This window comes from Pleurodeles waltl, chromosome 8 (assembly GCF_031143425.1).
Source record: "Pleurodeles waltl isolate 20211129_DDA chromosome 8, aPleWal1.hap1.20221129, whole genome shotgun sequence".
Classification (NCBI taxonomy): Eukaryota; Metazoa; Chordata; class Amphibia; order Caudata; family Salamandridae; genus Pleurodeles; species Pleurodeles waltl.
This window is the reverse complement of record NC_090447.1, coordinates 771,378,714-771,390,797: the sequence shown is the minus strand read 5'-3', so window position 1 is coordinate 771,390,797 and position 12,084 is coordinate 771,378,714. Positions and strand designations below refer to the sequence as shown.

Sequence of the window (12,084 nt, the reverse complement as noted above, 5' to 3'; positions counted from 1 at the left end):
TGCATGCAATATTTTGGAGTCAATGCTTGTTCTTTAGGTGGCATTCTTGACAGTCTTGGTTCCCTGGATTTTTTTGGTAGATTTCCTCTGTATTCTTTGGTTTTGTCTCCTGTGGAGCAAAGCTCCTTTACCTTTGAAAATGCTGTAGTCTTCCAATGCTGATGTCTTATATTTCATGTTCAACTCTTTCCTCTTTGTTCTTGTTGTCTCTTCAGCTACAGCATGCTTACGCAGTTTTCCTTCGTTCCTCCCCCCAAAATTCCCATCCATTTTCTTATTCCACTCTCCCTTTGAGTGTCACTGAGCACTCTGTGTTGCACGTGGTTTCTCTAATCCTCCTCTGCTTGTCTTTCCCTCTCCCTACTTCCCAGTCACCCGTCTCTTTGTATTTGACTCACCACTGCTTGGAGAAAAAGAGCTGTGAAAGACAAAGATTGAAATGTTGATGTTTGTAGTTCTCCTGTTTGTCAGCTACTGAGAACACGTTTCACCCCTCCCAAGATCTTTGTGACACACTGTTGGAATACTTCCATGCAAGGTAGCCTCCATCTACAACAACTTTGACCCCCAACCCACCGACGTGGAACTCAAAAACATCTTCCTATTCATGGACACTCTCCACTCGATCTCCACATGGAACCCACTCACCACGTAGATCACTACTACCATCATGTCCTCCATACTCCCCGGAGCACCCACCGACCCCTGACCCCACAAATTCTTCAACCTCGGAACCAAAGAAATCAGCTCGGAACTCAACAACATACTCAATGCCTCCATCACAAACGCAACCTTTCCTGACAAATGGAAACATGCGAAGGTCAGACCCCTCCTGAAAAAACCCTCTGCCGACCCCAGTGAACTAAAAAATTACTGCCCCACCTTGCTGCTTCCGTTCCCCGTCAAAGACCTCGAAGGCTATCAACCACAGGCTCACCAAACACCTAGAGAGAAAAAATAACCTGCTCAGCGACTCCCAAGCCAGCTTCCGCGCCAACCACAGCACAGAGACTGCCCTGATACCCACCACCAACGTTATTAGATATCTCCTCTATGGGCAGAACAGCAGCCCTGATCCTCCTTGACTTCTTAGCGACATTCAGCACCGTATCGTACCACACCCTCGTCAACAGAATCAACTACTTTGATGTCCGGGAGGATGCCCTCAAATGGATCACCTATTTCCCTTCAAGACAAACCCAAAGAGTCTGCTAAGTCCGCCTGCCACCCTTCACCTTGGAACGCACAAGTATCTGCGGCATACCCCAAGGATCATCCCTCAGCCCCACCCTATTAAACACCTACATGATGCCCCTGGCCAACATCATCGGGTGCCCCGGACTCGACATCATAGCCTATGCCGAAGACATACAACTTATCCTCTGTTACCGAAGCCCCTGCCATCTCCAGAACAAACTTCTGCAACCCCATCACCAGTTTGGCTGACTGGATGAATATCAACAGCCTGAAACAACTCAGACAAGACTTAAGTGCTGATCTTCGGAAAAAACACCACCCAGTGGGACAACACCTGGGGGGCCCCCAAGCTCGGCACAGAGCCTCACCAACAGACCATGAGCGTCTCCTCTGCATCATCCTTGACGGAAGGCTCACAATGAAGCACCAAATCAACACAGTATCATCCTCCTGCTTCCACACCCTCTGCATGCTTAAAAAAATCTTTAGATGGATCCACAGCAATGCCAGAAGACCGTCACCCAGGCCCCTGCCAACCGGCCAGGCTACGGACGCACACTCCAAGCAGACATCACCACCCAACTACTCAAGAGACTCCCGACCATCCAGAACACAGCTGCCCATCCCATCCTCGACCTCTCCAAACGGACCCACATCACTCTCACCTCAGGAACCTCCATTGGTCCCTTGTCCAGAAGAGATGCCAGTTCAAAATACTAACACATGCCTACAAGGCCCTACACACTGCGCTCTGCCCTCGCCCACAACCCCCGCATTCACCGAAGTCACAGCAGAGGTCATTCCTACTCTTACGTCACCACCAAAGCCTGGAACGCCTTATTCCTCCACCTAAGAAAATCACCTTGCCTGGCGGAATTCAGAAGAGGACTGAGGACCTGGCTATTCGACTGAGACCAGTGTATCCTCAGTGCTGGGATACCCTTGGGGTGAAAAGCAGCGTACTTCAAATAATGATTGATTGATGCTCAGGGCTTTTACCAGCCATTAGAATCCCGGAGCACTCCATTGTCTTCAATGGAGCGCTCGACATGCCAATGTTCTAATATGTGATAATGAAGAAAAAGGAGCCAAAGACAAATTAAACAGTTGCATAGGATCACACAGTTTGGTCAAGTGTGGAAAGCTGGATCTATCTCTTGTTTTCTGATTTCACATTGCGCGATTCTGTTTCATTCCATTTGAATATTCAATTACTTCCTTTGTACATTTGACTCGACTATAGTGATGGCTGTAGGAAAGCAGCACCTTTCTGCCATAGCAACCCCCCACTTTTTGCCCGGTGTCAGTGTTTTTAGACTGTAGTACACTGGGATCCTGCTAAGCAGGACCCCAGTGTCTGTGTTTTCACCCCTACATTTAGTTGGCAAGTAACATCTACATCCCACAACTGGCATACAATACTGGTGCACCCCTGTAAGTCCCTAGTATATGGTACCTAGGTACCCGGGGCATTGGTAAACCGGGGGTCCCCCATAAGCTGCATCATGTATTGTGCCTCCCTTGGGGGCCCATGCAAACTGTGACTACAGGCCTGCCATTTCAGCCTGTGTGAAATGGGTGCATGCATATTTCACCCCAAATAGGAGGTTTACCTTCTATCATGTTTACTGCACTCTGACCCTGTAAGTCACCCCTAAGGTAGGCCCTCCAGCCCAAGGGCAGGGCACATGGTTCTCAGTGTGAGGGCACACCTGCATGAGCAGAGGTGCACCTACAAACCCCAAACTCAATTTTATGGGCTTTGTAAGTGTGAGGAAGCCATCTTAAGGTATGTAGTGGACACTGGTCAACACGAGATGTCCAACTACATAATGGCTTCACTGAACCTAGGCCTGTTTGGTATCAAACATGTTGGACTTATGCAACTACACCAATTACAGTGCTAGTTGCATGATGCCGTGTACTTTGGGGGTTCCCTAGGGGATCCCTCATGTCTGCCTGTACAGCCTTGTAGGGTCTGCATGCCAGCCTGTGCCGCTGCTGACCCCAGGCACTGTTGTGCCCTCCTCCTGCTGAGCCTAACTTGGGCAGAAGGCAGAATGAAGGATTTCCTATATAGGAGAGGTGTGCCCACATCTCCCTCACAAATAGGTGGCGCTGGGGTGGGGGTGCCTCTGAGTGCACCAGACCGCTTTGAAGGGCACATTTGTTGCCCTCCATGCATAAACTGATTTACTCCAGTGCAGGAGCCCCCGGCTTCCCCTCTGATGTGAAACCACACAAAGGACAGGGGTGGTGATCACCCCTGTGTCCAGCTCCTCCCCTAGGGATGTGCACAGAGCTCTGCCAGGTGGCCACTTGCATCTGCCATCTTGGAAATAAGATGAGCAGTGGCCCCTGGGAGTTTCTGACTGGTTAGTCAAGCTAGGTGACGTCCCTGACCCCAGCAATAGGTGGGTCCCTGCAGAATGTGTCCAACACCCTTCCTGGGTTGCTTAAGAGCTCCCCTGAGGGTGAGACCCTAACTTTCTCTGCAAGACTTCAAGACTTGTCTGCAAGACACCTCTGCAACCTAGACACCGGAACTTATGCTGTTCTTCACCAGAACTGAGAGCAGGACTCTAACCAGTAGGAAGGCTCCTATTGAAACTTGGTTTTCCAGTTCTGCAAGGCTCCTGCAACCTCCGTGGCTTTGCATCCTCCAGAGACACAAGGACTCTACCTGTACTTAGGAAAGCAAGAAGGAATCTCCCTTAGAGTGAAGGAGTCACTCCCCTGCATCTGCGGGCACCTCAGCGTCAATGACTAATTTGTGAATCCTGCTGTCCCACGGGCTCTTTAAGGCTCTACCACGCAGGTGGTGGTTCTGTGGGTCTCCAGAGGTCTGACCTGGCTTCTTTGTTACTGAGAAGTCTGTGGTCTCTCGCTGGAGCTGCTATGCTGAAACCCATATGCATCATGTCTGTTTGTTGTTTCCAAGCCTTGTTGGCTCTTCAGTCTCAAGACCTCCAAGCTGCAAGAAGCCCCGTCCTCAAGCACGCTCCAGCTCCCAGTGCCTGCTGCCAGAGCATCCCGCTGGGGCCTCTTGATTCGTGCTGGCTCTCCTGCTTGCTGAGGGCTGGCCCAGACCTACCTGCCAAGGTTGGGTCATCTGGACCTTGCTGGTTCCCACAAATCAGTCAGCCTTCATGCAGTACTGCTTCTCCTTCATCTGCCAGGGTTTGTTGGTGGTCCTGCTAACCACAGACCCCTCTGCAATCCTAAGACCAGCGTGGGGCAGCTCGTAGATTACTCCAGGGGTCTTACTGCACAGTCTGGACTCCACAGCTGCACTTCTTCATCCACCGCCCAACAGGAAAGCATCATTGAGAAGGGTGGGCATTGCCCTCCTGCACTTCCTCGACACCTCCGGGTGGTCAGGACTCTGTCCCCTCTCTGCTTAGGTCTGCTTCTTCAGGAATCTATGCCTGGGTTCCACCGACCTGGTCCATTGATCATTCAAGCAGCTGGACAACTCATTGACTTCAACGGGAGGTTCCAACACGATTTCACCCTTATGCACCTAGGCTCCCTGGTGTAGGTACTCAGCTGTTCTGGGCATCCACGGACGGGGGCACAATCCAACCTCCCTTGACCCAACGGGTTTCCTTGGGGTCCTCTGGGAACGGTCCTAGAACTCGAAAACTCCAACCGCAACTTCCCCATGTTATCCTACGGACACTGACCCGGGGTAACAACTCTGCACACGGTCACCTGGGGATTCGTATCTTCTTACCTCCTTCCCCAGTCCTAAGCATCCTTGGGTGGTAGTTTGAGTTAGGAGTGATTTTCGCATTCCATTTACTTAGTGTATGGTTTGCCCCCACCCCATGGGCACATGTTATATTCCTGTACATACTTTTTTCTAAGTGCCTTTTTACATGCTCATATCTCCAGTTAGGAGATATCACAAAGTTAGTTCTAGTATGTATTTTACAATAAATATCACACACAAGAGTATGGGGTTCACTTCATATTGAGGAACTACTGACAGGGAAAGTATCCCTTGGAGTTCCTAGAACTTTTTGGATGGGTTAATAGTGTTGAATACTGTGGAGGGTTAACATTTACACACTCCCTCCTATTCCTTTAACAGTGAGGTTGAGTCCACCCAGGTGGCATTGTCCTACCTGGGTGGGGCTAGGTGGTCATATGATGAAGCATGACACTGTATAGTGTGTGAGACCACCTAGTCCGTAAAGGAAACATCCCCCCAACCGTAAAGCTATCAACACATGCCCCTCCACAGTATTCAACACTATTAACCCATCTAATAAGTTCTAGGAACTCCAAGGGATACCCCGTACTCTTGTGTGTGATTTTGGTTCTACTTATAGGGGGACAAGTATGGTTGTGTTCCTTCCCCACTAAGGGTTGCCTGGGCTCAGTACAGGGTGCCTCACCTACAGGTGTACACCCTACACTGAGTGAGCCTTCTACAATGCTTGCCCCAAGGTGCAATAGAGGGATAGCTACTCCGGTACACCCTAACATAGCATTGCCAACTCTGACTCTTCTAGAGACTAAGGGCTTACTTTAGATGGCATTATGGAATGAGATATATATATATATATATATATATATATGTGTGTGTACCCCCCCCACTCCCCCCCCCCCCCCACACACACACAAGGCTATGTGTTTTCCAAGAAACCATCATAAAATGTCTTCTTATATGAATACAATCTGGCTTTTTTTCAGCCTTTTTTAATCGTTGATATGTTTAAGTATCATTTCATTGACTTTTTGCTTCCACCAAGCCCTGAATACAGCATGAGATAATGGGTCGGCCCAGTTCATCTGTTGTCAGTCTTGAACTGAGAGATATTTTGCCTGATGATGTGCACACCTGTTGAAAGAGAATAGACTTTAGTACTAGGGGTTGTGTGGGTGGGCTGCGTGCTTCCTTTGTTTTTAGACTTTTGTATATGTTGCCATAAGTTTTCCCAGCATAATTGCAAAGCCTAATGACAAGAAGCATATCCAAAGAAAAGTCTAAAACTTTAGCAAGAAAATGTCTTGATAGTCTTCCTGGAAGTGAGTAATTTATCATAGTGTCAGAGATGCTGGGGTAGTTGATTCCAAAATATAGCTACAAGGAATCTTAAGGATTGGCCTCCTTGCCACGATCTTTTGATCCTGGGGTAGACACAACAGGTTTTTAGATTGAAGGCTTTCGTATTGGAGGGAGCTCATAAGTGGATCCTTGTAGAAGAACTGGGGCAGATAAAAAAAAATCAGAGTGGTGGAAAGCTTTGTCGTTGATGTATAGGCATTCAAAGCGTGCCCTAAGTTCAGTGGTTACCCACTGTGATTGACATACATGTGATGAGACATTGTCAAAATTCCTGAAGTGAAAACAAGCCTTCCTTCATTCTGCACTGTGCCACATCTCAAGTCTGCCAGGCAGCATTCACGTGCGGGTGATGTTGCAATAATCCCGTTTTCGAGATGACACATTGATATTGTAGAGACATGCTTGTCAAATTGTATGTACAGTAGTCTGCAATTTAAGAGGCTTAGTGAGAAGAACATGACCCCCCATATTGAATTGAATTGAATTGTTACCTGGGTGATAGTGCGCTGTCCTTAAGAAATCCTAAATATTTAACTTTATATAAAGGACAATGTCCCGGTTTCAGCAAGTGGACCATACGGAGTCATTCCAGCGACCTTGTTTTTCGCAGATAGCCAGATCTCTGTTCTGTTAGCAATTTGTTTTAGAAAATTGAAAGTTATCCATTACTGGATTGCTTAAAAACAGTCATGCAGGCTGGATAGCAAATCAGGTGACAGTGTTTTTTTTTTTTTTTAAGTCGAATAATCAGCATCTGCTTAAGGAAATGCCGTGCAGCCAAAGAATGTAGTAAGTTTGCGAGTGGTCGGTTGCAGATGTTAAGCAGCAGTGAGAAAGAGGATCCCTGTGAGTCTCCTAGGGTAACCAAAGTATCCGCTGAGCTGAAGGACTAGATCATCGCTGCTTGTTTGTGTCTAACAACGATTGTAATCGGCATAGTGCAGGGTCAGCGATAACGTTTCTCTCATCGATTGCTCAGAATGAATTGAGCCACCATATCAAAGGCCACAGAGAGATCCTGCTTAATCCAGACCACTGTATCACTCTTGTCCAGAATGAGTTGTAAGTTCTTCGGTGGTTAATAATTGTAGTGGACTTGCCAATCATCCAGGATATGATTTTTTCCAAGAACATGATTAGTGGTTACTTGGCGACTAACTCGATGCGGGTGTAATCTAATGGGAGACAATTGGCGCTCGAGGCAATGAGGTAAATATCGAATGGAATCTAAAATCAACACACGGTGCACCCTTGAAGGACCCCACCCCTAAGCCCTAACTGTGTGGGAATCCACACAGCACATAACGATAAACAAAAAGAGGCACTCGTTATATTTACACAGTTTAACAAATAGTGCTATGTAATCAGTGTTTGGAAACGAAAAACAACATCCCATATATTTCTGGAGAAATGAGATAAACAAATATTAAGATAAAATACAAGTAAACTTCAAATGTATACTCCAATGTCCTGTAATTAAATGCCAGTATCCAATTCCAATTCAATTGCAGTTCTTGACAAAGGCGGGAAGACAGTCCGACGCGTACTCGCGTTCGGGACACCACATTCTGAATACATTTTCTTCACTTTTCCTACGATCGGATGTCATTAACACTAAGATAATGTGCGCTTCTGAAGCAGAGTACACTTGGACTTAGTAACAACGAGATATACTCTCAATACTTGAATTACTGTGAAAAACTGTAAACTTTATATACAGCCTTGACAAAGTCAACGGGGCAATCCCTGGACGAAACGCGCGTTGGCTGTGAGGTTAAAATTGGCCGTGAGGATAACCTTGAACAATATACATGGAAAGTGCCGTTGAGTATGGATTGAACTGTTTGGGACATTGATACTTGGTTATGGAATAGATCGGAACAACATATATGACAACTTTTATCAGCACCAATTGAATTGGATTTGGATACTGGCATTTAATTACAGGACATTGGAGTATACATTTGAAGTTCACTTGTATTTTATCTTAATATTTGTTTAACTCATTTCTCCAGAAATCTATGGGATGTTGTTTTTCCTTTCCAAACACTGATTTCATAGCACTATTTGTTAAAGTGTGTAAACATAATGAGTGCCTCTTGTTGTGTATTACTTGGCGAGGGGTGAAACCCCAAAACTGGTCCCAGGATGCTTGTTTCCAGTCCAGAGAAGACCTGGCCTAGCAGTTCGGGCTGGACTGTTCCCATGGGGAGCAGGGTCAAGACTGATTTGCCTATGGCTGGGTCCAAACTGGAACGGCATGGGCAGCAAAAAAACGATGGATTTAGGCCCAGATCACTGTACTGGAGGTGAATGTTTGACAATGTTCAGCATTCCGTCCATCACTTGTTGTTTTTGTGTTTATTACTTGGCGACTACTTTGTTATGGTTTTACCAAGAACAGGCATAAGAGTCATTGGTTGGTAACTGTCAACATTCTCCCAGTCTAAGTTGGGTTTCTTTGTTAATGGGGAAACTGTTTTCCCTTCCTCGAAGCAGAGGGAACTACCCTAGAGGCTACTGACAGCTGAACGTACTTTTGTATAGAAGTGACAGACAAGTTAAATAGTTGTGATGTACTTAGAAAACGTGTCCATCATTAATTTTTAATATATATTTTAACATCTCAATACGATGGCAAAATCCCCTTAAAAACAGATATACATATTCATTGTATTCACAGTACCTCCGACGATCGTAGTTCACTGTACGTTGTCAATTGTAATATGTATGGCTTTTTCATGTGTAACATTTTAATTAAAGTCCCAGTCCTGGAGCACTGTAGATGAATTGCATCAGAAAGAAGGCATACGTTTGTGGGTTGCTGGCTGGTTGAGGTGAAATGGTTAATGTGCCTGTTTCATATACACAAGTATACATTTTTTACAGTAAAATAGATATATGTACCTTTTGGTATGTTTTTAAGGTACCTTAGAACTGTTTTTGTAGACTGATTGGTAAATTCTATATTTATTTGACTTATGTATTGAAAATCGAGCCGTTTTAGTTTTCAAATATGAAAAAATGAACAGCGTTTAGTGCATTTTCGCTTCATTTAACTATGTATTTCTTTCTTTGTAAGGGTTATACCACGCTATTTGCCCAGGCTTTGCCACGGGATGCACATTCCACGCCATACTACTTTGCCCGACCTCAGAGCCTGCCTTTAAGTTACCAGGACAGGGGCGTGCAGTCTGCACAGAGCTCAGGAAGCATGGGGAGCAGCGGGATCAGCAGCATCAACGTGCACACCTTGAATGGTCCTACGCCAACACCACCGTCCCTCCTTCCGGGGTATGTAACCCAATTGACAGTCTGGGGTTCTGCCATGTCAGGCCAACATTGGAGGGTAAACGGCAGCATCCACGGACCCTGCTGGATTTCCTAGGACCTATTTAAGTTGTACATTGTAGGATGGGACACTAAGTATATTTTTACCTATGAGTGGAAATGTTTGCCGACTGCTTTAATTTCACTTTTGCCTATAGTCTTTTTTTTTTTTGGACCGTAGAGATAAAAAAAAATCTTCCGTTGGCATTTCACCTTCAGAAAAACTTGATTGCAGTTATTTCTTTATTTGTAGTGCTCGTTACAGTACTTCTGAAATCCTTCAAGGGTGACAGTGTACTATAGTGATTGTCGAAGCGCATTATTAGATATCACTTTCCATCAGTTTTTTTGTTTTTGCTCTCATTTCAACCTAACTCATGCAGCGTTCTATAAAAATGCCATCAGAATAACAATATCAGTGTTCTTCCATTTCACAGTTTATTTTATTGTATGAATTATCTCGCATTTTTATTTGTGCAATAAGCATACAAAAAATAATTTGTACTGTAGAAGGACACTGAGCAATGTGATTTAGGGTGTAGTAAAGGTCACACACTTAGATGGCCGTAGTTAGAAGTTCAGGTTCATTATTTTTTTATTTCTAGAGTATTCTTGAATGACAGACTTTGCTGTGTATGGGACTGGAAGTAAGCTCGCATTCGGTAGAGAATAGACATGTTTTAAACTGATAGGGGTTAGTGAGGAAAGGGCCTGGTTATTGTATGCAATTGATTCTCTGTCTGACATCATTTGATTGTTTCCAGGGAATGCACTTTGGCACTCTTCAGCAAAATATGGCGCAGTTTCAGACCCAGGCGACCCTCTTGCCAAGTGCAGTGTTAATAACAATTAAAGATAAGGTGTGTGTAATGGAATGCAGCCCGCAAACCACCTGCGCATTACCTAAGGATGGTGCATTCTGGGCACCGAACAGTCCTGTGAGACTTACACGATTATTTATCTATCAGTGAGCTCTGAAGTACTTTATCAACTGATTGACAAATTTAAGAATCCACAATATACTAAGATTTTATTAAAACCAGTGCCATAATCTATTGGAGATATAATGTGTATAGATAAAACTATGAAAACAAACAGAAGAGTGGCAAAGACTTTAATTAAAATGCAAAATAAAATAATTGCAACATTTTGACAGCAAGTTTGTTTGGTTGTGTGATGAAATCAGTCTGTGTTTACTGTCCTCTCCCTTCTAGCCCTAATTAAGCTGATTTAGCACCAGGAGTGCCAGTGAGTTTAAGTAGTCTCTATCCCACATACCTTAGCCAAACAGGCCTGTTTGGTAATTTGATAAAGTGTTTTCGTGTTTCTGTTGTGACATTCCATAGTGAGTTGATAAGGTAAAGCTGGCTTGAAGAACCGATAGCCTTCATTGAGTATGTTTGCAGCTACAACTTGCACAGGCCAAGTGTGTCAAGAAATTGAAGATTCCTATCTGCACAATACATGTCTGTGTCACGTTTAAATACACTTCTTTGGTTATTTGGAAAGGGCAGGTCTTTTGCAGAATGATTTAAAATGCAAAATTAACATACTAATCTCCTTTCAACTTCACTGAATTATGTCACGTATTATAAACCATATGATTACATATATATAAATATTTGATGCACTATCAAACTACTATCAACCAAATGTTATACACATGTAGTTGAATGCATGGTACACACGTTTATGAATGAAAAATGTTCACTTAGATACATGAATATGATATGTAAAGAGTGTACACAAGGCTGGTTTGGATGCATTTTTATAAATGATTTTCTGAACAACATGTGGTTTGGCCATGCTGCCAAGTGGAGATGGAGGCACAACCTAGATAACTGTACATTGAAGATGCATCGGTCTTGCTTTTGCGTATTGAACATTGTCTAGTTGTCTGCGCTTTACTTGATCAGTGGGTCCTGTTCCTTTTACATGCGAGACTGTCAGTTGTTTTTTAAGAAGCATGCTGTGAAGTAATTTGTGGGATCAAGAGGAAGCAAGGCTGGCCTGATTATATTTGGCACACATTTACAAAGTAGTGCCCAGAAAGGGTGTAGTGGCCACCCACAGACTTCAATGGAACAAGGCCAAATTGTACAAAATGTCCTTAAAGCACTCAAACAGCACAATGAACAGCAAGCAGTCAGTCTTGATTCTGACTTTTCATGATTTCATACTTTCCAAGAGTTCTTCATAAATCCTCTAGCTAACAAGTGTTTTGCCGTTAGAGTTTACCTTCATCTTCTTCAGGGCTATGTTTTTTTTATGTTTTGTATTGTTAGATAAGTAGTTCTAAATCCACAAGTCGGTAGAACTATGATCAACACTAATTTATCCTTAAGTGTTATCTTCGGGATTGTACATGTGCCATTATACTTAAAACATTATGGTATATGTTGGGGACCACTCTTTGCATGCCACGTTCCTGTGTTCGGGGTCTTCCTACTAATTTGTAGGCTAAATATGTATGATTTGTT

General features: G+C 44.4%; 1 protein-coding gene across 2 annotated transcripts in view; it reads left to right on the top strand.

The window, feature by feature from the left end:
* TUBGCP3 (tubulin gamma complex component 3) overlaps nt 1-12,084 on the top strand; it is a 317,898-nt gene that overhangs the window by 114,092 nt on the left and 191,722 nt on the right. For both annotated transcript variants that reach the window (XM_069205019.1, XM_069205020.1), the window contains exon 5: nt 9,357-9,568. In XM_069205019.1, coding sequence (XP_069061120.1) covers nt 9,357-9,568 — 212 coding nt within the window. The remainder of the gene's footprint in view (nt 1-9,356; nt 9,569-12,084) is intronic.